This window comes from Apteryx mantelli, chromosome Z (genome assembly GCF_036417845.1).
Source record: "Apteryx mantelli isolate bAptMan1 chromosome Z, bAptMan1.hap1, whole genome shotgun sequence".
NCBI classification, from domain to species: Eukaryota; Metazoa; Chordata; class Aves; order Apterygiformes; family Apterygidae; genus Apteryx; species Apteryx mantelli.
The window spans coordinates 40996792-41023465 of NC_090020.1; the positions used below are offsets into that span (position 1 = coordinate 40996792).

Sequence of the window (26674 nt, forward strand, 5' to 3'; positions counted from 1 at the left end):
ATTCAGACATTTTAAACCTAAAAAATTACCAGATGAAACCAGGAGAGGGCAATGAGCACATATAATATTGCTGATAGCCAGGAAATCCCAAGTTCCTGAATGGTATGAAATTTTCCTCTTTGGATCAGTATTTATTTACCTCATTATCAGGCCTGAAAAAGCTGCATTTCTGAAATTAAGTAGCATCACATTACATACTATAAGTCTAAGGCTCTCTCAAAACAAAGCAAACATTTCCACATGAATCTTGCTAAAATAAAAAACAATTCAGAATTGCTGCTGAGAGTTTCCTCTTGGGCTAAACGGAAGAATGTGTTTAACTGGACAATTTCCCAGAATTAATGCCACAGAAATTTGCATTAACAAAACCAACAATCATCATTTAGAAGCGGAAAAACCATTGCAAAGATCTGTTCTAAGAAATTGCTTTCACAACAACCCTCACACAAATGCCCTCTCTCTGAGTTGCTTCTTTCCCAATGCATATTTTTTTTAAGGAGCCTATTTAGTGCATTTTGGTCTTGTTCAGAATGTTTAACTTTTGGTGAACTCAATCTGTCCATTAACAAAATGAGGACAGTTGTTTTTTTTTTTCCAGAAAGGAAACTCGCTGCTATACGCATTGCTGTTAGGTCCACTGTAGACATAAACAACAACAAATTGTCCTACTAGATTCAGGCATATAATTTTCTTTGTTTTCTTTAACAGGAAACTCCCTTTAAAAAGACAGGGTAACTTCTAATTTCAAAGATGATGAAATATAAAGAAAAAAAGAGCTGCTTTGGTTGAAACAAAAATAACCTTTTCCAAAAGCAAATGAATAAGGTACATCATTATTCTCAGGTGTAAACAAGTGCAGGAGTTTAAACTAGAGCTTTTTATAGCTGAAGTGGAAATATGTTCCATTAAAAAAATTCTTCAGAAGCTTGAGTCCTGATTTTTTTATTTTTCAACCTTCTTTAATAATCTAGGTGGCATGTGTTGGATTCTGTTTTTGTCCTAAAGGTATTGGTTTAACATTTTATAACATAAGATTTAAAGTCCTTCTGAGGAATTCAGAATACTTTTAGTATCCACAGGAGCAAACAAACACATATTGCCTGCATACCTAATAGTCTGGTGGTTTACTGTAGTGAGAAACTGCCCATCACGTTTTATGCTTTAACCTCAGTGCTTAGTTTTTTTATGGGTTCAAATGAGTTAGTTTGTTTTTCTCAAGGATATTACTATTTCACACTTAACATACATAGTTCGTTCACTGTTTGGAACATCTTTCTGAAATAATACATTTTAGGTATTTGTATAGCATATGCAAACATGATTTAATGTGGCATGAATAATAATACATCTATTTTATGCCACAGAAAATTACTGAATTGTATCCTATATTCTGATACAAAAGAAAATTTATTATTTATGAAAGTATTATTTTTCTAATAAGGGTGCTGCCACAGTGAGCAAGATAAAAATGAAGGCAAATCTATATGAGAGGCATTTAAAAACCTACAGAGATAAAAGGTGCTCCCTGGATGCTACATGGTCAAAGGTTCGAAGAACAGGCATGGATGTTTTAATAGTTCCATTCTGGTATGCAGGCTTCTTGGAAGAAATGTATCTTAAGAAAAGGTTTGAGGAAATGGAGCATGGAGGCACATAAGACAGTCTGGAGTGCACAGGACTGGCTGGAACAGCACAGGAAGCTGAGAATGAGACAAGACTGGCTGGGTTAGATGAATCAAAGTGGAAATTTGCTCTTTGTTTCTGGCTTCTGTTTGATATCTTTTAGCCTCTAAGAAAGGTGCCTTGCTAGTTCTTTTCATATATAAGATACAGTTTATCCAATGCATTTTAAGCTTGGGTGAAAGTTGTGAATTATGAAGTAGAAATACATAATATTTAAAGTCCTTCTGAGGAAGGACTCCTCTCCTTGGAACTCTGCAATCAGCCAATTCTCCTCTGTGCAACTCTGCATTCAACCAGTATTAGGCTTTTTGAGCTATCCTTCTATCTAGCATGCCTTTTCACTAGAATGTGGATCTTAAATGAATAAAACAGGACAGAAATTTTAGAAACAGCAACTATGATCATGTGTTCTGAACATAAATTCCAAGTGGTTAAGAAAATTGAACCTTTTCAAGCTCTGAAGAATTCACTCTGCTTCCAGTGTTTAGAAAGCATAAACCATGTAACAAAACAGAAGATTTAGTGATTTCTCTTACCAAACTAACCTGCTTGATGAGCCCATGAGAAGAAAGGGTCAGACTATCTTTAAGTGCTTGGATATCCAAACTTCCCGGTCCAGGAAATGATGCTGGAGAGTAAGTGGCTCTCTTTGCCATTAGTTGACACTCATCAGTGTTTTTGTCAGTCCAGTAGCACTGTATTCTTTGGAATGAAGAAAGCAAAGTTAAATAAATACGTTTTCTGCTCACCAGATGCCATATCCAAAACTGTTCCTTTACAGCAACATGCTCCTTTCTCACAGGCAAAAAACCCGTGAAGGATAGTCATTCAAGAGTCCAAGATAATGTAAGGTTCATTTTAAAAGGTGCTTCAGAACAGCACTGGCACTCTCTCATCAAGCAAGCAGCCAGAAGGGAAAAGTAAAGGACCTTTCAAAGGCGAATGATCAAGAAAAATGAACAAAACTCTATTTGAGTTTTTTGACTTCTCCAGTCACCACTGTTCATGCTTAAAACACCACCAGTGGGTTAGAAGGGGCTTTCTTACTGCAGGTGCTGTCTTTAAGATGACCACCTCAGTGGAGGTGTTCAATTCAGATTATAAATAAGGCATAGTTTTGTTTTGTTTTTAAGTGAAGGGAAGAAACTATTGCATCTGCTGACTTTGGGATGTGGTTCATTCTCTCATTTGAAATCTTTAATCCAAGACTCTCTTTCTAAAAAAGATATCTTAGCTCAGCTACTAATTACAAGCTTTATGCAGAAATTACCGGGTGAAATTGTATGGCCTGTGTTATGCAGAAGATCAGACTATATAGTTATATTGGTTCTTTTTGGCTTTAAAATCTTGTAAATACAAATTCCCATCCAAATTCTAACACATGTAATCTTACTTATAACTTTCCCCAGAGGTTTCTAAAAAAGAATATTCCATACACTTCCTGTCCAACACTGCTCAGTAACATCATTTTAACATAGATGACATGCTCTTCCTTAATGGTGGGCAAAGAACAGCGATGGGAGAGTTTATTCTATAAAGTGCTTTTGGATCTTCCATGATGAATAATGTAATAAAAATTGAAGTTACTACCCATTATTATTTAGTCTTTGTGGAATACTAACCTGTGCGGATAGTTACAGTAATGGTGGAAAGACAAATGGTAGTTTGAGAGAGTATCTTCCCATTGTTAATTAGATCAGACATTTTAAATCGTGCTCTGCTCCTACTTCCCACCATAGCAAAATTTAAACTTTAATTAACCAAAGTTTTACAACAGGAGAGTAGTGCAAGAAATCATTCTACTTGTACTGCAAACTAAAATGCAAAGCCAGAGCTACAATAAAAAGTGTGAAAAATACAGCATGTTAAGGAATTTGCATGCTTTAAAAAAATCCATCACCGGTTATTAAATGCTCTACTGGCAGCTGTGAAGTTCCACCCTAGTATAACTCAGCTGATTTCCATGGGAGTTGCTCACTAGAAATGAACGTTGTCCACAAAACTTTAAAGAGGATTCTGCTCCAGACACACTGGTTTGATCATCTCCTGTGTGCCTGGGGGGAGGGGGAGGGGGGGGAACACCTGCTTCTGAAACCAGACATTCAGTAAGCGTCATCCTCCTCAAGCAGCATCTTTGTTCCTGACACTTGCCAAAGCTTATTCAGGTTCTCTATTCCTACAAGGTCTCTTCTGCTGATACAGTCCCTATAGGAGCTAAGGGCTCTGCTCTTTGTAACTGGAGCAGTTACAAAGACCTTTCACTGGGAAAAGCAGAATATCTAGGAGCTGGAACATCTCTCTACAGTCCTTTCTGATCATAATACTAGAAGCTGTAATTTGGTATACAATGACTGGCAAGAGACTCATGTGCAATGCAGTTTAAACCAATTACTGTTAGCCTTCAAATCAAATGGAATAAAAACAATAAAATCAACTTGGCATACCATGACAGCTTCTGTGCTTACTCCCAAAGACTGGTCTTCAATTAGTATCTGCTTGATTCTGTTGACTGTGAAAAGAAAACAGTATTAACTACCAATTTTTATCTCGGCTCATTAAAACCAAACAAGGACTGTCTAAGTGTATTGTTTTGCTACTATTCTTAGTTGGCAAAGTAAATATTACAGGCACTGCCCTGTCTTCAACATCTTTTTGCAAACATTCCTGCCAATCTAACTGTACTACTTGAGGTTTTATTTCAAATAATTGCTTGAATTATCTGAGCAATGAGAAGAGTTAAAACGAAATCTGATAATTACCTGTAGATGAAAACAGTGATTTGGTTGGAAATGCATTTCAAATAGATCTGTTATAGAGCTACAGAGCACAACAGTAAAAAAAAGTTCATAATATTGGTATGTAAGACAAAATATTATGAAGAAAATTAGACCAAAGGAAAAACTGCTGTGGGTGTTTTATTTGAGGCAGAATTGCTGAGTGTCAACTTTGTTCAATAATACACACAGCTGCATGAGGGCTTTCACATATTCTAAATGTTGCATCTGTTCAAGACAACAGCCTGTTTTCAGTGCTATTCATACTGCAGTAGTGGCCAAAAGTAACAGTCAGACTCAGTGCCCTACTGTGAGTATCACTGAACCTATACCTAGGAAGTTGTGGTCCCTGCCCTGGAGAGCTTGCAATCTGGCTTGAGAAAGATGCAACAATTGGGAAAAGGAGGAGAGCAGTAAGGAGGAATGATAACGGTACCAAGTCCATGCAGTTGGATCGGGTAGGAATTGGAACAACAAACAATTTCGCAATAGGTTTAGTACTGTCCTTGCCTTATAAGGAAGGTAAATAAACAAAGCCAGCTTTTCCCAAGACTCATTCAATTAGACACTACTTTTTTCAAACTTCCCAGAATAGTTACACTTGGATATGCCTTGAGAAAGACATGCTCAGCAACCAAGAAATGCTTACCAGTCCAGACCATCAGTTTAGGCAGACTGACATATCTCCACTGTTGTATGTCCATTGATTTGTTCCAGGAGTGGAAATGTATATGTTTTGCAACTCATCTGTTTACTTAATCCACACAGAAACTTCACTTTTTCAGGATGCATAGATGAAACCTCCTACCCATAATTCTGTCTGATAAGCAAAATAGAGCTAACATGTCTCTTGACAATATCAAACATTTGCTTGTTAATGTTAAGCTAGGAACCCAGATTGAGTTGAAAATGTGAGGCTATAAATGTCTTGTTCTCTGAGAAGACACATTTACATTGTGACAACACTAGATATAGCAAAATCCTAAGACATCTAGGAGGGATTAATGGCAGAAAGATGCCTAAGTCATATCGTTTTTCTATGGGAACTTGGCCTCTTTAAGGTACCTTGTAAGTCGGAACCTGAATCTCGCTCTATCTGAGAAAGACCCTCTGTCAGGTAGGTTTCTGTGTCTTGCCAGAAGTAGATTTCACTGTAGAGAAGTTGGCCCTATCACTTGTTTCTACTTTTCCCTCATTTCTTTTTGAATGCAAATTGCAAACTGTATTTCTAATGTCCTTGATGCTCAGCTATAAGAACATTTTCACTAATGCAAAGATGTTATATTTTTGTTGTGTACTGACTACATACTCTTCAGGGAAAAACAAAGTAGTGGACAATTCAAATCCTACCTATAAGGATATTGAAATTACTCTGCCAGTTCTTAATTACCTCCATCATCGTCCCAACGTTTGTGCATTTGCCATGCACTCGCACTTTATGAATGGCACTATTGATGGCTATTTTGATTGCAGCTCTGTATGCACCTTATCAGCATAATACAGGGTTCTTTTTCTACAGCAATTCTGAAAATTCACCTTGGAATTTGAAAGTGGGTTCTTCTCATATTCTCAACCATTGAGGTTCTACAGAGAAAATTACCAGTCTCTGTGATAATTAGGCAAACTCAGGAATGATTACAAAGATGAAGATGTTATATACAAGATAGAAAAGAATTACAGGACTCCAGGTATAGAGGACAGTTAGAGATTGTTTTTACTTGTAACCTAAGTGACTTAGATATGAAAATGAATGAGACTCTATGAATCTAAAACTCCTTTATGCCATTTTTACAAAGCTAGCTTTGTTTTAGAGATATCACTGCTGCACAGTCTAAATATCTTTGATGGGATGCATAGTGAAATCATGTTTCAAAATTTCTGCAAACATGTTCTGCTTTTGTGGTATGTTGAATAGTGTCCCACCTTGTAAAAGATTTACAAGGACTTCTCCTCCCCTTGCTGAAAAGGAAAGGAAAATGACTGATTTGACATGGGATCCATTCCTCTCCTTTCATAACTAATCTTATTCTCAGAACAGTTTGGTGAGCGTCTCAATACAAAATTGATTGTTTTCTCATGTTTTCCTCAACTTGGACTTACTAGCTGAGTTTTTATGCTTTTGTGCAAAATATCCATATGCAGAAGGGAAGATTCTCACTTCTGGAGCCCTGCCATGACATGGACATGTGTGTGTACGGAACTGTGCAAGCAAGCATCTGCTTTTTCTGAATTTACTTAGGTATTTCTGGTTTATCATGACGTCCTCTTTTCAATATTCAAAAACTTCAGTGAAATTAGGTAGGCATGTTTGAGATGGTAAGTAGTTCCAGAGCATTTGTGCTCTGCTTATGAAGACAATTAAGGACTGAACTCCCTAAAACCAAAAAAGTACTGTTCAAACACATGTTGTACAAATCTAATTTTATTAACCTTGCTAAATGAAACTCACCACCACCTACCAGGGGCATCAATGTATAGACAGTGGGCTCTTAATTCTGAGTGCCTTCCACTTCTATTCCTATGTATGTGTTGTCAGATCATTTATTAAATTCAAAGTAAACATAATAATCATTGATGGTAAGTTTTGCATGTTACAATGAATACTTCAAGGACAATAGTTAGGGAAGCTTCCATTACAGGTGCTGACATATAAGAAAAGAAGGAACCCCAATGGATTTTCAAATCTCTAATCGAATCTGCAGTAACTGTCTTATTATTTATTGAACTTTTAAAGAAATCTCACCTGTTATAGGAACCTTTGGGAGACCAATCTGGAGTTAGAAAACACTATTCAAAGATAAAACACACTATAAATTCAGAAGGGAGAAGTTTTTTGTTTAATTTTCACTATGATCTTTGTATGTCTAGGTTCAAGTAAGAAACCATGCAATTACATGTTGTGAAACCATCCTTATCCAGCTCTATCAACACTCTAAACTTCAAAAATCCTGCTATTAAAACCCCAGTGCAAAACCCTGGCTTGACAAAAACTCCACTGGCTTCAGAAGGCTTTTATCCTCAGGTCTTGCACAAAACAAGGCAACAGCTACTTATAGCTTTTATAACTGTTTTCCTTGACTATGCTCTGAGAGCATTGCAGAAATGCACAGAATCACATAGAACAGTTGCGGCTGGAAGGGACCTCTGGGGATCATCTAGTCCGAGCCCCCTGCTCAAGCAGGGTCACCTAGAGCACGTTGCACAGGACCCTGTGCACGTCCCGTATATGCGTGCTTAACTTTATTCATTGGGGATAGACACATGCAATTCAGTAGGTCTACCCACAGGGTACAAAGCAAAGTAGCTGACATTTTAACTGATGATCTTGATGTGGGGAAATAACCCACTAATTAAAAATTCTGACCATTTTCACTGTTTGATGGATTGATGACAAGTCCATTACAGAAACAAAAAATCTTTGCATTCCCTTGTCAGTTCAGAGGAGAAAAAAAGCTTGAAAGTTTACTTTTGGTCTGTATTTATGATCACAGGAAGCTGCCTGATTAAAGATTTTAAATCAGACCTAAAAACTGTAATTAAATTTAACTAGAAGATTAGCTTTTGTAAAAGTAAATTATTACAAAGTCTGCTTCAAAGCCTACTGATGTCAGAAAAGGTCTGTGACTTTCATCTGCAATTAGGTTGGTTTGTTAAAAAAAAACAAAAAAAATCTCATTAAAGACTTGAGCCTGCAAATACTCAGAATCTTTAGTTTCTAGTGAAGTTCACATACTGGAATGACTATTAACATCTTAATTCAAATTATTAAAGATAATTCATTACAATTAGGATCCTTTTCATGCAATGTACCTATAAGTAAGTTTTTAAATAAGGATACCTGGACCTGCTGTTAAATATACTTCAGAAAAATATGCAGTATTCTAGTATGTGACAAAATTACCTGCTTTGAGTATTTGAATGTAAAAAGGATAAGTACAAAAAGTAAGATCAGTAAGGTCTACAAAACAAGAGAAGTTCGAATAATCTAACTGCAGCTCAATGTTTATGCAAGCAGAAACATCAGAGGACATACTTTGCCTACTCATGCATAACTAATGGATGAGTAAACTAAATTTTTCTCAAATACAAAAAGCCCTCAAAACTCTTCAAGCTAAAACCACCCACAACGCATCAAGACTTTTCTCAAAGCAGCTCCTCAGCAACCAACAGAATGGCTTTGCCTTCGATCCCAAACAAATAAATACCGGCTTCAAAGAACTACACAAGTATGAAATTTGTCTGTTTTCATGTAAAGATTTTATAAAATTATTTATATTTCTTGCTTCATATATTTGCCTCCAGCTGAGCATCTCAATTTAACACTAAGCAAGAACACAAATTGGCCATCCTTTCATAATTCAGTTTTATCAAAAACGCATCTATAACAATACAGCTGACGATTTAAAAAAATAACATTAAACATAATACATGATGTGATTGGTATAAACTGTCTTTACATGTAAAATAAATTTCCCCATTATACACTATCAGAGTTTTTTCATTAACAAAGTAAACATTACTTAAAGGACCTTAAAATCTCCTTCCTAAGACATGCATATTAAGACATGCCAAATTCAAATGGCTTTAGTTCTGTTTTTTTTTTTTTTTTGAAATTCAGGTTAATCCCAACTCCTCCATTTCTGAGATTCACAACTGCTGTTTTATAATGGTATACCCATAAGGAGAACACCAGGTGCTACACTCGACATTGAAGACATTTTTCCATTTCTTATCTTTGAACGAGTCCTGCAAAAATTTACTAGTTATGCTTAAACATAAAATACTTCCTCATCTCAGGTTTTGAGAAATTACTGGCTATACTTATAAAGTATTGATATCTATTTATCTTGGGATCACAGCTAGTGGTGGGCTTTTTAATGGCCTAAACAGACCAAGTCATAAAAGACAGGCATGATCAGCAACCTTTGAGGAGAGAACAGTAGTTAAATGGACATGGGCACCTAACAATAAATAAAGGACTTGACTCTCTAGGGATGCTGCTAGCGCTTTTTATGATTTACGAAGCCTGAATTAATAATAATTAAAAAAAAAGTTGTGCTATGGAAAAAATTACAAACAATGTAAATGGCTGATAAACAGACAGGGCTATTCCCAACTATATTTTCTCCAGTTTTATAAAAAATATTTGCTTAATCAGGCAAAGCATGAAGGATTATGGTTAGAATCCCAGTGTGTGGAAACATTTTCTAATATCACACATTGGGAAACAACCTGCTGTTTGTAACACTAGTAAGATTTACAGAAAGATTAAAAAGACAGAAACCTCATTTCTTCAGTATTATATTTTCTTTATTTTCAAGCTTCCCATTTTCTGCAGTTTTAGTCACTGATTGTTGCAGGCAAAACCTAAAATGGAGAATAGCATTTGTAAAGCCACAATGAAAAATATCTGAGGGATAAACAGTCTGCAAATACGATGAATAAAAAAATCCAGCCCCCAAAATCTCTGCAGTGGGCTACCCAGCAGAGTGCCAACTGGAGTGTCTGGCTCCTGCATGTCAAAAGTGACTGGTTACTTGTTCCCTTTGAGGGGCCAGTCCAGCAGATGCTCCCTACCAGCCCAGTGCTCACTAGCAGTGATAACGAACATGCACTTAGCCAGCTGGAGTATTCCAAGCAAGAAGACTATGCTTTCTTGGATGCATGCCTTCCCATGCTTCTCAGAGCATTCTCCAGCTTGGGAATGTTTAGGGAAACCATTGATTTCCCAGTGATGTTAACCCTTAGATCATCTGGATGACTGCAGGGACGTGAACAGTGCTTAAGCAAGTCCACTAGGCTGCACACTTGTCTGCAGTACAGCTCTCCTGAGATGAACAACAGAGTAAGCAGAGCGTGGCTCTGTGAGCAACTGACACCAGCCACCAGTCTTAAATTCTAACCCACTTGTCCATGTGGTAACTTTAACACCCAAGATAGCACCACTGACTTCAGAGACTATAAAAAGCAACTTTAAAATGAAGTACTACTACTACTACTACTACTACTACTACTACTACTACTACTAATCAGATAACAGTTTAAATCAGCGTTCACAATCCTTTGCTGCAGGATTCCATTTTGCAGGATTTTGATTATTAAGTGTAATCCATTCCAAGTAATACATAATTAAACTACAATAATTTTTTTTTCAAGAGAACTGTATCAAGATCAGTAGAATGCAGTTGCAGATATCTGCAGAGCCAGTATCCCTTGGACTGTTAACTTGACCTGTGAAACCTGGCCGCATCAGGAAGGTGCTTTGAATTCACTAATTAGGATAAAAACTTCCAGCCTACAACAGTAAGGTTTCACAGGCTGCATATGAAAAATCCTCACCATCATCAAATTTGTGGTGAAGGAGCACTTTTGTATTCTCCTCCATTCCTTTGCAAGGATTCATAAGCAAACAGCCCTCGGAAAAATACACCCATAAGGATTTCTGGCTGAAATCCATGGATCTTAATCTGTTTGCCTCGCTGGGTGATCAGACTTATCAAAACAGAGCATTTATGAACTCTTGTAATAGCAGGAAGGAAGGGAGCCACATTTTAGATCACAACCTGCCGCTCTTCTCCAAGCATAGTTCTGGGGAGACGCTCTCCGAGCCAAGTTTATTTGTTCTAGTGAGAGCTAAGTCTCTCCCATGCGAAATTTCATTTTTCAATGAAAACTTACTCTGGGAGGAGCACTGGTAGTGTATTTCTCGTGTGACTCATATGCAGAAAACCCAAAGTCAAGAGTTTATTTGATGAAGGCTTTCTCCTAATTAAAAGGTCATTAAGGGGAACAGACTGTTACTCAACGCTAAATGAAGGTCCCCGGCAGGCGCTCCAGCCTGCGAGATGTGCTGGCGAGCATATTTTTCCAGAAACATGTTTCCTTTCTTACCAACGCCCCCCTCCCCACCGCCCCGTTTCTGGTCTCTCCAGTGCTGATGAGCTAATAGCATTTTTCCTTTGCATATTTTGGCGTTGCCCCACGGCATACTTTGGCGCTGCCCCGCGGCCTGGCAGGCTCCGCGCGTCTGAGCGCGCCCAACGGCCTGCGCGCGCGCGGCGGCGCTGGGGGGCAACGGCCCAAGGGCCCGCGCCGGCCGTTATTGCCCCCTCTCCCTCAGGCCGCCCCCGCGCGGGCCGGGCCGGGCCGGGGCCGAGGGCAGCCGTGGGGGAACTGTCAGGCGCGCACGTTTCCAGTCGCATTACGTGAACAAATAGCAGGGGAGCAGCCAGCCAGAAGGGCTTGTGTAACTTTGCAGATGTGCCAGAAAATTTAAAGTCCCTCATCTCTCCTCCTCCTTCTTCCCTCACTCCAGACACCAGCACGAGCCGGAGGAAGATGAGAGGCTGATTGTTTGCTCCAGCTCCTATTCACATTCCCTCGCCTATAAATACTAGGGAGAAGGAAAGCCGATCTCGCCTCCCTCCCCCTCGCCGAGTTTTCTTTTTTCTTCCCGAAGAGCCCGCGGAGCTCCTCATGGCATCGCCCGGGGGCAGCCCAGCCTGAGACCCCGCTTCCCGCCTTTTCCTCTAAGCGCGGGGCCGAGACCCCCTCCCCCCGCGCAGGAAGGCGCCCCCCGCCCTCCTCTTTCTCCCCCTTTTCCTCCTCTTTTTTTGCTTCCCCGTGGATACCTAGGAAGAAGAAGATGCATTTCGCGCCGCCGGGGCTCCTGCTCGCCCAGCTCCACGCGTGTATCTACTGGAGCTGCCTGTGGCCCGCCGGCTGCCAGCAGCCGCCGCCGCGCCGCGACCCCCCGCCGCCCCCCGCCGCCTGGAGGCAACGGATTCAGTGGGAGAACAACGGGCAGGTGTACAGCCTGCTCAGCCTCGGCTCCGAGTACCAGCCCCCCCGGCGCAGGCAGGCGGCGGAGGCGGTGGGCAGCCCCATCCTGCTGCTCCGAAACAACGGCACCTTGCCGCGGCGGGCCGCCGCCGCGCAGCCTCAGGCCGCCGCCAGCCGCGGCTCCGGCGCTCGCCACTGGTTCCAGGCCGGCTACCAGGCTCCGACCGGGAGCCGCGGGGCCGCCGCCTCGGAGCCGCGGAGCCAGGGGGCCGCCACCCCCTCGGCGAGGAGCCCCTCCTCGGGGGCGTCGCGGCCCAGCGCTCCCACCGGCGGCCCCGGCGCCGGTAACAACCGGAGCGGCGCCGGCGCCGGCAGCCCGCCTCCCCTCAGCAACTTCAGACCCGGCCGGGAAGATGTCATGGTAGGAGACGACCCCTACAACCCCTACAAGTACACGGACGATAACCCCTATTACAACTACTACGACACCTACGAGAGGCCGCGCCAGGGCAGCAGGTACAGACCCGGCTACGGCACCGGCTACTTCCAGTATGGTAAGAGCCCTCTCCCCCCACAGCCGCGCGCCCCTTCCGCCGCGCCCGCCGGCTGCCCCGCGCCAGCGCAGCTCATACCGATGGGCTGCGTCAGGAGGATCCCGTCGCACCGCGCTCTGCCGGAGCCGCCGGGCCCGCCGTCCCCTCGCGCGAGGCGCCAGGTCGAGCGGGGAGTCGGCGGCGGCGGCCGCGCCGCTGGGGGGCGAGCTGCGCGCGGCGCGGGGACAGCCCAGAGTCCGCTCCCGGAGGTCCTGCTAGAGCTGTTGTGCTTGCGGTGCGGTTTTTGAGTGAAACGCATGGTACATGGGTCTGCCAGAAGGGAAAGAGCTTAATGGGGGCAGGGGTCCATAGCAAAACGGCGGCTCCTAAAGAGTGAGAGTGAAACCAAGTATTTGCAGACGTGTCCTGGGGTGATCTTACTGTTATGTGGTTGGTTTGATGAACTGCAGGTCTCCCTGACTTAGTCCCGGATCCCTATTACATCCAGGCGTCCACATATGTCCAGAGGATGTCTATGTATAACTTGAGATGTGCGGCTGAGGAGAATTGCCTGGCAAGGTAGGCAGCGCCTTGGCTCTTCCCTTTCCTCTCTGGGCTCTTGTGTCTGCACTCACCCTGAAGCATCTGAAGACACAGAGAAAGAACAGTGGAGAAAAGTGAGGCTAGAGGGGCCTGACAAAATATCCCAGTTTGTAACCCTTTCCTATGTCTTTTCTTACAGGCACATTTTGCCATCTATTTTGACAAAGTGTGCATACAAGAAAAGATACAGCCATATTAGAATAACTAAAGATGCTTTGAAGAAACTACACTTTTTAAGAAATTATACTGAGCATTTCTATCACCAGGCTCATTTGAACACATCTGAATTATGCAAAATGGCAGTCCCCAAAACCCCACTTGAATCTGGTCATTTTCATCTTCCTCCTCTAATCCTAACATATCACATTCTTCTCTATTTTTTAAAAACATATTCTCAGTCAGCACAAGTTACTATTAAAACTGTTTCTGGGCACATGCATTGTAATGTCTCTTAAAGACTAAAATCTATCTGAAAAGTATTTTCAAAGCCTTTTAAGAGCTTGAAATAACAGCTTTGCTATCAAGTTAGGTCCTATCCACTTGGCAAAGAAGTATTTTCTTCCTGTTTTGTTTGGAATGAAATCAGCCAAGGCTGTTTTAACCATTTTTACTGGTATGATACCTTATCATGCAAAACAGATTTGTTTATTTACCAGCATCATAAATTGATGTCAGACTGTTTCCAGGTCATGCTCTTGTTCCAGCAAGAAAAAAGGGCATAAGAAACAGCATATTTTATGTTAACTTTAAAGACTATTTGAAATGTACTTGTTGACTGAGATACCAATTGATTAAGATATTCCAGTATTTAAAGGGCTGTAGTTTATAGCTATGTAAAATAGGATAAGCCTGGGACATGTTTTTTTTATACTACGACAGAAACAAACAGTTTGTGGGTATGAGATCACACAAGAAGCTATTTTGTTTTACAGCAACTAGTGGAATTGCTTTTTTGGTACCAGAGTAATTTTACAGCTAAGCAGCGGCTCTGGGTAAGAGCTAGAGCCAAAGAGTCAGTGATCAAACTCCTGTTTACATTATTAGAAGCAGACCTGAATCTTACTCAATTCTTGGTCTGATACCAGGCACTTCTGAACACACCATGTGGAATTCTTGTGTATCTTTAACACTTGAGATTTAAGGGTCTCATTGGGGGCTACTTAAGAGATCTATGCTATTAGTTACTTCTGAAACAATATAATTTTTTAAAGTGTTTTTTGCATATACTTACACCTCTTTTTTGCATTATTATAGTTCAGCTTATCGAGCAGATGTTAGAGACTACGATAATCGAGTGCTCCTGAGATTCCCCCAAAGAGTGAAAAATCAAGGCACATCAGATTTCCTACCAAGCAGACCCCGATATTCATGGGAGTGGCACAGCTGTCACCAGTGAGTGAAGTGCCCAGTATGGTACCTTCTAATTATCTTTTTCACTAGCAAATTGTCAATTATAATGTGACATGTTCTAGAACTGCAGTGAAGTGGGGAAAGAAGTAGGGAAACCTTAGAATTTTACTGGCTCATCCATGTTATGGTAGTGGTAATTACTCTTTACATAGCTACATGCATCAAATCAAACTGGATGATATGAAGTTTATCTATAAATATAAAATTTTAACATGTTTAAATTTTGTATAAATATAAATCTCAAATTAGTTTTGACAATGGGACCATCTCCCTTTAATTATATTTTATATAGATTACTATTCAGTTACATTTAAGTGGAACCAGTAAATAAAAACCCCAGTGTGTTAAAATTACTGTGTAGGACCCAAAATGTACATTTACTAACGTGTTCCCTATGTCATCTTAAACATGGAACCATACTTCTTGACCTAAATTTCATGGGCTAGTTCTTGACAAGCAACATTCTGATCAATATAGGAAAGAAAAGGTAATGAGTTGATTGACCTCATTATCAATATCCATATCATATGATATTTCCACATAGCAGCATTGCTCTTGAAAGGCAAAATTTCTGGAAGCAAGGCAAGACAAACATAGGAGAACATTTGCAACATTTTGGAAGCAGGTAACACTGCAAACTTGTACCGTTTGTGAAAATTCACATGTAAGAGTTTGCAGTTTAACTCTAAGTTTAGCTATTTCATAGCAGGACCAATTGTAAAATACTAGAAAGCTTACCTTATTTACAACTTAAAATATTATCCTAATGGCACAGGTGCATAAGTGATCATTTAATATTACTTTACTGTAGAAATGAATATGTAATGTGGGCTTGATCTAAAACCTGCTGGAGTCAATGGAATATTTTCCCCTTAAAGCATCAGGGATTTTAAGTTTATAGGGTTGTAATCAAACTCAGATGAAAAATCGCTATAATTCAAACAAATTCTTTCAAAGAAAGGATGATATTACTAGCTTACAAATCTGTAAGGATCAGAGAGCTAAAACCAAATCAAACAAACAAAAAAAGTCTCTATAAATGCTTAGTTAACCCTCCCCTGCCACCCTGCAAACTCCACCTGGTGCTTACAAAGATGGTAGTGGATAAATTAGGTGGAGAGAAATTGAAATTTTCTGTTTGTCAAAGAAGCACTTTCTTACTCTGCCACTATAGCCCAGCTATAACTATCCAGATGTAAAGTGTCTCTGATGCTAATTCAGTTCTTGGACAAAAAACACATTGCCAACAACAACAAAAAAAGCTATTTCTCATGCTCATTTCCATAACACTGAAACAAGTCCATTTGGAAATGAACTATAACTATCAATTAGTTTGGCCAGCCATCAGATTTCAGTGTTAGTCATCATCTTCTGTGGACCATTCTTAGTGATCGTCTTGTAAACTTGAGAGACATATGCTTTTTTTTCATTTAAAAGAATATGACTGAATTTATTTAATTACATCTTTTTCATATACTTACTGGACTCATAGTGTTCATAATCAACAGTAGTCAAATGCTGCACAGACAAGGTGCTGAGGTAGTACAAATTTACTTTTCCACTTATTTGGAAAAAGTAAAATTATAAGAGTAACAGCCGTTCAGATTCACAGTAAGAGCTAGAACTTATTACATACAAGAGCTAGAAAAATACATCTCAACCCAGGCTGAAAGTATATATGCTTTTGAAGTAATGAGACCACATTAAGTACAGATTACAAAAAATAACATCACTATTCAGTTTCCATTAGTTCTTAATAGTTAACACCAACCTAAAGAGATCTGTAAGGTCAGTACACAGAGGCTGATTTCTTTATGCAGAATTTGTTTTCACTAATAATATGAATGTGTTACATGTATTGAGGACCATGGAAATGGGAAAATAACTAACAATAGCAAACTTCCCTGGAATTTATAGCATATAAGGTAAGCATTCCTAGTCAAACTCTGCCCAAAGGCAAAACTTAAGATATACAATGCAAATATGAATTATTTAACACTATTGTTATTGTAAGAGAGAGAGAAGGGGAAATTTTGAAAAAAGCATGCTATTACATCGTCTTTCCCTCCACAAATTAAAACCTGCTACTTCTTTTTATAGCAGATAGCATTTTTATAGTCCCTGAAAATTAGAATAATGAAAATAAAACTTAACTGAATGGCCTATAAGAGGAAAATATACTAACACATCAGTTCTGTGTAATAAAGAAAGTTTGGCCAGATCTGTTGGAAGGTCAGTCAGATAGGAATATAACAGAATGATATTGGCAACATCTGATCCATCTTTAATAATGTATCCATGGTCTCACAGACATTACCACAGCATGGATGAATTCAGCCACTATGACTTGCTGGATGCAAGCTCACATAGAAAAGTTGCTGAAGGACACAAAGCAAGCTTCTGTCTGGAAGATACCTCCTGTGATTATGGCTATTACAGACGATATGCATGTACTGCACATACGCAGGTAAGAGATGGTTCAGAGATAACCAAGTTTCTTTTTCCCTTTGAGTTTATCTTCAGGTATCTTTCTATACCAATGCAGGCTAAATCATCTGATGCCCTAAATGGCTCTGAAGTTCTCCATCACGAAGGCCAGGGTAACAACTCGGAGAATTATGATCAACCCAGGGACTGCTAAATGTGGGTGTCTGGGGACTCTCAATCTTGAGTCACTGGTAGCTGACCTAAACACAGCACAAGTTCTTGCTGTTTTTAGTTACAGGACTAGACAGGCAAGCTAAAGGGAGCTCCAGACTGAGTCAGTAAAGAAGTGGTTTTGGTCGTCTTCCTCCTCAAACTGCTTGGTGATGTCCTTGGCTGTTCCAAGAGTTCATAGCTAATATTCTCTCCCTCTCAGAGCATAAGGCTGCAAGGTGCTGAATTCCCTTAATACCTAGAACTATGGGGTGGCAGTCCAATACAGGAAATCTGTAGCATTGTTGCATGCATGTATAGAAGGCCATTAAAGAGAACGTGAACATTATGATTAGTCATATACAAATGAACAGCAAGATGTTAGGGCTTATTAAAGGAATAGATAAAAAATGGAATGTGTTGTTATGATACCACACAAACTTGTGATAGACTTACACCCTGAAATTACATACGTTTCTGGTCACCACATCTCAAAAGGTTATAGTAAACTGCCCCCCATCCTCCCCCACCAGCCCCCGCCTAGGAGAACAAGGCTGATCAGGAAGGTAGTATGGCTACCACACTAGGAGATTTCATAGACAGTGATAATTTCATTTGGAAAAATAGGGGAATAATACCAAATCTTGAATGGTCTTGGACAGCAAAAGGAAATTGTTGAAAATTTACTATTTCTCACAGTACAAGAATTTAAGGATATCCAAAAGAACTATCACGTAACAGCTTTAAAACAGAGAGGAGTGCTTTTGTCACACGCAAGTAAATTGTTAAACTTGCCACAGGATGTTGCAGAGACCAAAAATATATACATGGGTTCCAGTTTACAGTAATAGAGGCCATTAAACACAATAATCTGAAGGCATTCTCTGTCTCAAAAACTATTAAATGCCTGATGGAAGGAATTTGCCTGGGTAAAAGACGTTACACATCCCATTTCTTATGTTCTTTTTCCTCAAGCATTTGCTGCTGACCACTGTCAGGGACATGACATTGACTTGATGAACCTGTGGTCTAATTCAGTGTGGCCATATTTATACATAAATTTGTATCCCTTATTCCGCAGTTTTTAATCTAGTAGGTAGAAATGCCAGAAAAATGTCAGCTATGCTCCGTTGGTTGACGTGTCCACACGAGTTTTAAATATAATGAATGATCTACAATACTTTGAAGAGGTTTTAAAAATATCTTTTCTCCCTTGTGTAGACTATGACATCTAACTAAACAACATACATATTTTACAGCTGGAGTATTTGTGTCACTAGAATCACAGCTGTGTCAGCATTTCCACTGGAAGCCCATATTTCAGGGGTTTGTAATTGGACTGTAAAACTTTCCTCCAGCCTCAGACTTGGCACATATAAGAAAGTCTGAACAGATCACCAGCTGGGTCAGGAGGGAATTCCTGCAGGACTTCGTTCTGTGCACTCTGTGTGTTATCAGAACATACTGGCTTTGCCTAAAGCCAGCTATATCGGACATGGTTTAAAGACACCAGATTTGAACCATTGGTACATTTGTATATGGTATTTGTTATAATGTTCCTAACAGCAAAGTAGTTTTCTGGAAAGATATATCTGGAAGAAAGGCTACATTTTAAATTCTCTCAGAATTCTTGCGGCATTTCCTGAAGCTTTTCAAAGTCTGTTTTTGCTTGAACAGAACCCCACCAGGCCATTTCCCTACAAAACTAAATGTGAAAATAGCCTTTGAATTCCATGATTTTCGTATTCAAAGAAAGCACTTCAGCAGAGTACATTTAGTGCAAAAAGTTGCATTACTCCTAAGGATAATGACAGGTTCCAAGTGGTGATCAAGTTCATACTAAAGCACCTCCAAAGCTATTTACTTGAGATTTGCAGACATTTAGGTCCTGTCTTTGGTCAGATTCTATTTTATTCTGGAAAAATCCCCTCACCTTTTGTAAATAAGAGCTGGTTATACCATCAAGAATATTTATGTAAAAAGGGTACTGTACCATAAATGATAATAAAATACAGATAATTAAGTTTTATAGGAACTTAGCAGTAAACAGATTTTTAAATATCCAGTTTTTTTTGTGTTGGAAAAAGATTTTTTTTCTTATTTTCCATGAAGAAGCATCTTTTGACCGTGGCTAATTTTGACTCTTTTTTTATTTAGGCAGGTGGGATAGTGTCAAAACTCAATCTTAGAAAACCACAAAATGCTCTCATCATATAGTTCAGTGTCTTCTGCTCTCATTCCTACTGCTTGGGATACCCTGCCAAATAACCATTCCTGCACTACACTAGTCATGCAGCTAGACTGACTGGATGGTCTCCCACTCATCAGAAGTCTAGTTTAGAGGAGAGTGGAAACTAGACACACCTAAATAACGTTTCTCAGAGGGCTGCAAGAGCTTTTCGGAGTAAAGTATTTCTAAGGTATTTTAATTTTTGACTCTAAACAGCAGATAAATACAAATATCTCACAGATATAGAGCTAACAGTAGTATAGCTGGTTTTTATATAGCAGTAATAAAGTGTCTCTAAAACTGCTATGTCAGAGTTAAGTATTCCAGTTTAGAAATCCAAATAAAATGCCAAGAAAAACTAAGCCTTATTCCCTCAGGTAATTTTTCTTAATGAAATGCTATGATGGTTAAGTGTATTTCCGTCTGTTATTCATTTCTGGAATGTTACTATCCCTAAAAATTCTTTGATATCTAACTTCATTTTTAAGGGACTGAGCCCTGGCTGTTATGACACTTACAACGCTGATATAGATTGCCAGTGGATTGATATTACAGACGTAAAACCTGGAAATTACATTCTGAAGGTAATGTTTTGGGGGCTTTTTTGGGGGAGAGGGGTTGTTTGCTTTTTAAGAAGCAATTATATACCTATATCCTCTTGAATTGTTTTGGTATGTTATCAACTCAAATTTAGAAATAAACAACACTGTGCCTTCTCCCCTCAAGGTTAGCGTAAACCCCAGCTACTTGGTACCTGAGTCTGATTACTCCAACAATATAGTACGCTGTGATATACGCTATACTGGCCACCATGCATATGCCTCTGGCTGTACAATTTCACCGTAAGTGCATTCCTTTTTCTTTGCTACTGTTTTATATTTATAATACTAAGATTGACAAACAGATGTATAGAGCTTAGAGATTAATTTTATATTGAAAAATAACTTCCACTATGAATTCTAGTGATACCACTTTCTTTACTATGTCATTTCATGATTTGCAGGATCTAGTGTATTAATTAGAAATACAGATGGTACTTTTCAAAGGTCTGTTTATGGCAGGAAGGATGGGAACAGTTACTTTGCTGCTAATTGCATAGCTTTCAAATCCTTACAGAAATAGTTTAATTACCAGAGGTAAGTCTAGCACTGAATTTTTGAAATTACTTAGGCTTGGAAAATGATCGTAAGTTTCCAGAATTTATCCTTCATTCAGTGTAGGACTCTTACCAAAAGTCTTTGCTGGAGAGTTTTGCTCTTGCAATCTTGCTATTGGAATACATAGCACTTTCAAAACCGCTGCTGCTGTCTGAGCTCCATGGTGTTATCTCTGGCTCAAGTCATCTTTGTATTTGTCATGCTCATTCAATATCCATTTCCTATGCTCATTCAATATCCATTTATAGCATCCACACAGAACTGTTGAGCAGACAGTGACAGGGCTCTTAAACCATTTCATAAGAATCCACACATATATGTTACTTTGGTGCTTCTGCCACAGCAGCCATCCTTCCTGGAACAGTTCTTCCAGACGTGCTCCATTTACAGTTTCCCATTAGCTCTTCAAATGTTTAAACAATGACACAACTGTGCCTGTCTCTTTTTTTTTTTCCCCCCAAAAGGGCAAATTTACATTTAATAAGCGTTCATACTCTAGACCTACTGTAGTTCAGTAGCTGTGAAGCACACATATAAAAAAGCTATTAGTCATTTATAACACAGAGGTAAGCAGTTCCCAGGATAATATATAATTACTCGTACAAAATATTTATCAAGTTGTTTCATCTGAATGGCACAACAAATGATACGTTAACGTTGTCTACAGATCCATGTAAGATAAATTCTAGAGTCATGAATGAAGAGTAAAACAAATGAATTGTAGAGTCTGCTATAACAGTATTAAACAATTATATTTAATTAATGAGAATATTGCTTACTTAGCCTTTAAAATGCTCATTCCTCACTTCGTATTAGGATATCAGTGATTAAATGAGGCTAAAATGAGAAACATTTTTTCACCCCTGTGCTGAGAGCTGTATTTATAATCACACTTAGGTCATAAATGCAACAAGTTAAATGGCTTCAGCATAATCCTTTACTTGTTCTCAGTGTATGCTGGTTGTGCTTGTAGGAACAGAAAGAGAGCAACAGTGTTCTGCAGGTCATGAGCACTCATTTTTGGCAGACATGAGAAGGAGCTTTTAAAGCATTTCTCTAACAGGATAGGACTGACTTAATTGGTACTTCCGTGAACACCTGTTCACTCACATTCAGGTGGAAGATAAATTTATGCTTCATTCCTTTAACCTACAGCCTCCCCATCTTACCTCTATAAATGTAACCAAATATATTCATGCAGGTGAGAAGACAAAAAATTCCTTTTATCCTTTGTTAAGCTGCATCTTCAAGTTGACAGAGGGATAGTTAACAGGTGTTTTTATATTGTATTTATTTAGTCATGTGCATAACACTTTTTTTTTTTTTAAACAGATATTAAGAAAGATGCAAGAAAATGGATGAACAGTGCCAAGTGTTTTGAACTGAAGTATCATTATATAAACTTCAATAGGATGTAAACACTATAGAACAAAACTACAGAACATACATGCATACACCCACATACCTTATGTGATTTTGAAGCACTTCAGCTGCTTCTCAACAAAATCTGTAACTGGACTTTAAGTATTTGAATTGGCATTCCTTTTTAAACTATTGAAATGTGTGGAACTGGTGATTCATGCACAGATTTTTTTAGATTTTCAAAATATAACTCATTCATAGAAACATAAGCATTTCTTAACTCCTGAAAATTTGGAGTTCAGGTGATAATAGACTTCAGTCAGAATATTACTGGTGAATGAGTTGAACATATTCTAAAAAGGTAGCAAAACTTCATGTAAAATGCATTAAATGTGATAGAAAGTATAATGCCAGCTATCTCAGAAAATACCAGAATGAAAATTTGAGAATAATGCTACAATGCCATTAAAATAAAACTCACTGGGACACATTGATATGAATGAGAAAAGTATGTTCAGTTTTCAAGGGATATTAAAATACAGCAGAGAAGTACATATCTATTAGTTATACCCCTGTGAGAAAAGTTATGTTTACATTTTTAATACATTAGAAGTTTTACTTTTTTTTTAAAATCAAACACAAATGGGTTTTTGAAAGAAGCCTTTTTATCTTTGGCAGCCAAATTAAAGAACTGATCCACCTTTTTATATTGAACAGATTTTTCAAGGTGGGGCTTTTTAAAAGATTTCTGCACAAATAACGGCAATTAAAATAAATACCTGTCAAGAAGAAATGGGGCTCTTAGAAGAGACAAAGAAGAGTCCCTGATGTACTCATCTCTGGAAAAGCAACCAACTTGAACAGGTTAACCATTAAAATAATGCAAGCAATTAACTCAGGTGGCACCGCAAACAGAAGTAGGTCAGAATCTCTAACATGGAATTTTTATTGTGAAAAAGCCTACTACCTGCTTCCCCCTTAAGTACTGTACTTGACTTTTAAAATGCATATCTCAGCATTCAAACAATGAAGTGGAAAATATACTATATAGAGAGGGAGAACAAAAGTGAATATATTTAACATATCCTACCTTAGGCCGTTCAGGAACCAAATACAACATTCTTAAGAGGAAAAACTTCAGCCCAAATTACTTACTGGTGCTGGATATACCACCCCACCCCACCCTCCTTCCCCAAATTATTTTGCTTTTGCAGTGCACCCTGCTGTAAGCTAAAGTAGCTGTGATTTTGTTCTTAAACTGTGAAATAACATATCACAAGAAGATCTGGTGGCTTTTTCAGAAGATCACAGATCATGTAAAATGAAGGATTTACTTTTGAAACAAAGTGGCTTACAAATAATTGATTGATATTGGTTATGTTTAATTGGTAGTTCAAAACACCAAATTAAACATCAGGGCTCAAATTTAATTTTTTGAAGAATGTGCTATTGATTATAGTTAAAATGAAAAAGCTGAGGAATCTGGAGAGGCTTTATTATCACTTCTGAGAATACTTTAGGCAATATTCACCTTAAGTATTTTATGAAATAGAACCCTACAAATTTAATTTGGAAGTTTTATGAATTATCGTAACATCTTTGAAGGATCAACCTGTTCTTTACAATGTATATTTAAGTTTATTGTATGATTAAGTACTTCCATCTTAATTATAACTATGCTACAAACTTGCGCAAATAGAAAGTATACCTAAAGAAACAGAATCTAAGAACCAGCAACCCAGTGCTTACTACCCAAGATTAGATGTGGGTACAGAATGAATTTATACCTGCAGGTCCCCTCTTGTTTGTTCAGAGATCCATTTTAGTAACCAACCATCTGTACGGACACCTAACAGGAGCGAAATTTGAGAACTGGATTAGAAACCCATTTATTATATGCAGCTGCAAAATGAGGGTTTGTTAGGAGTTTAGACTTCTGAAACCTCAGCCCAAAGGCTTTTTAAGATGAAAAGGTTTGAGGGATGAAAGTGCATTTTCACCTGTCACCTTTCTAGGAACTTAGGTCAAAGCTGGTGTGAAAGTCCTGATGGCAGCTTGGGCAACAGACCCAGAAATTACTGTAGTGCAAACCAGGCTGCGAGCACAGACTGCTTCCTAGTAAGAGCTCACATGCACGCTCACCTTGTGCCTGATGGTGAGCGTGCGATAAGAGAATGCTAACTGGCCACGGAGCAGCCAGCAGAAATTGAATTTACACCACAGTTTACAAGGCAGTAACCTGTTCATGTGTCTATACTCCAAGTGCCTGCAGAACTCCACTGAAGTCAGTAAGGACCAGAGGAGCACAAGTAGCTGTGTAGGTGGAACAAGCTGTAATATTGGACTTAGTCCTTTCAATGGGAACAGCCTGATTTGGGAATGTGTTGGACACCAGTAGCTTTAGAAAATTGTTGAGGCACAGTACATGGGAATAAGATGAACTGCATTACTGGGGGAGCTCTCTTCTAGGTGAGTGGCATCTACCGCCTGTTGATGCACTGGCATTTGTGGGATGTTGTAGCTACAAAGATGTTCTTTTCCTTAGCAAGATATTGTACAAATTTTGAAAGGTGTTAAGCAACATGACACCAATGTACAAAATAGCACAAAATTGCTTAGGTGATATGGACCATCTATTTAAAAGATAAGAACCAGGGGTTTTAGAATTAAAAATGCAAAAATGTGTCTAACTTCCCCTTGATTGATCTATAGTAAATGCAGGAAAAGTCAAAGAGTTGATTATATAGCATGAGGAAGCATTTCTAAATAGGGGAGTGCCAACCAGTATTTTCAATAATTTGGCTCTGCAGTTTTGACCCAGACACCTTAACCTACTTTTTTCATACTGGAATGATATTTAAGAGATTACTTGCATTTTTGTTGAAAAACATTTATAAAAATGGTTTTGATAAAAGTTTATTTTATAAAGAAAATACTATTTTGAAATCCTTTTTACCAGGGACAGGGCTTGTTCCTATTGTCTCTGAAAGGGGTCTTGCCATTGGTTTAAGTGGGAGCAATATCAGACTTAAATTTTGTGAAAATTCTAGTACAAAATTGCTGTCTTACAGTCTCTCATTTCCTTGAAAGGCCAAACTGTTAAAAATGTGCGTGAAGCAATTACCTCCCACATTTCAGATCTTTCGATAAAAAATTGCACATAAGGAGTATTCTGAACACCAGACTCATTACAAAAGGGCTTTATGTTTTTTTAAATCCGGAAATACATTTGATATTTGCGTATTTCTAGACAAAAGTGTAGCAAAAATGACAGATTGGTCACCAACTGAACCAACGTATTGTGTAGATGATGTTTTTATGTTAGTAAAAGCCTATTCATTTTCTCTCTGCTCCAGAGTTTACTATGCAGCATTGAAGGGGTGCAAACACCAAGGTACCCTCTTAGTCATTCATTCATGGTTTATATTGTACTTATTCAAACCAGCAGGGCAAATTTCATAAATGAGACATTGAAAGATGGTTTATCCTGTGTCTCACATTTATGCCAATACGGCATTTTCATATTCTCCAAATTCTAGAAGGTGCTGAAATATTTTAACTTGAATTAAAACCAAAGAGTATGCTATTGGGAGGTTTTTATTATGCAACTAAATGCTACAGATACAGTGAAATGCCACTTGTTTTTTGCAACTTTTTGAAGGGTTTTCATTATTTCCTTCACTTTTCTTCCAAGAGTCTTAATTTCAAAAACTTTGCATCTTTATCTGAAGAGCTCTTATTTATAATATTCAGACACTAGCTTTGGATTCTTCATTGCACTTTCATATTCTTGTGTTACATGCCCGTATTATGGTTGCAAGTTTATGTGAAAATGACTTGAATAAAATGTTTCAAGTGTTCAGCTTGTGGAAGAATTGTATTTATTGTAGGACTTCATAAGAAGCCAGATCCATCTCTCAGTGAAAAAGCCTCAAAGAAAGCTGTGTGTATCTGTACAGAAATGGGAAAGATGGCCATTTGACAAGTATTAATTGAAAGGTGGGTCTCAGGGTAAGAAGTGTCCAGTAGTTAGCTTAGTCAAAGAGTCTGTTGACTTGAGTTGGACTGTATTAGAAATCAGCACAAATGCAGGATGTTTGTTTAACGGTTGTGTTTAAGTGCCAAAAGGGCAGGAATTCAGAGAAGTCTCTGTTTTTCTTAAAACTTAGTTATCCCATATTTCTGCTAAACCTTTGTCTCAAAGATCTTTGTCTGTAAAAGAAAAAACCTGTTGACATATGCAAGAAAAAGGAATATCAAGTGCTTGCACGTATATGATTGTAAACACCACATTCTTGGAAAATAAATATTAAAACAACATTACAGAGCAGGTTCAGTTTAGGTAATTAGGCAGAAGACTTTTCAGTGTTTTTGTGAAAATATCAGCCATTTCATGCAAAATAGGAGTAAAAATTGCTCTTTGACATGATATTAAAATCCAGCCTTGCTAGTGATTTCATGATGGCAAATACCAAGAAAAATAAACAAGTCTCTTTTTACGTG

At 38.6% G+C, this 26674-nt stretch overlaps 1 protein-coding gene across 2 annotated transcripts in view; it reads left to right on the forward strand.

Moving 5' to 3' along the window:
• Nucleotides 1-11808: 11808 nt before the first annotated feature.
• LOX (lysyl oxidase) overlaps nucleotides 11809-26674 on the forward strand; it is a 28641-nt gene continuing 13775 nt past the window's right edge. Inside the window, exons 1-7 of one of the 2 annotated variants that reach the window (XM_067315172.1) lie at nucleotides 11810-12793; nucleotides 13243-13351; nucleotides 14630-14767; nucleotides 17096-17252; nucleotides 20141-20236; nucleotides 20379-20494; nucleotides 22142-26033. In XM_067315172.1, coding sequence (XP_067171273.1) covers nucleotides 12103-12793; nucleotides 13243-13351; nucleotides 14630-14767; nucleotides 17096-17252; nucleotides 20141-20236; nucleotides 20379-20494; nucleotides 22142-22148 — 1314 coding nt within the window. In that variant the 5' untranslated portion in view covers nucleotides 11810-12102 and the 3' untranslated portion in view covers nucleotides 22149-26033. Of the gene's footprint in view, nucleotides 12794-13242; nucleotides 13352-14629; nucleotides 14768-17095; nucleotides 17253-20140; nucleotides 20237-20378; nucleotides 20495-22141; nucleotides 26034-26674 lie in introns of those variants that run through there. The other variant, XR_010886803.1, reaches the window with a different exon arrangement.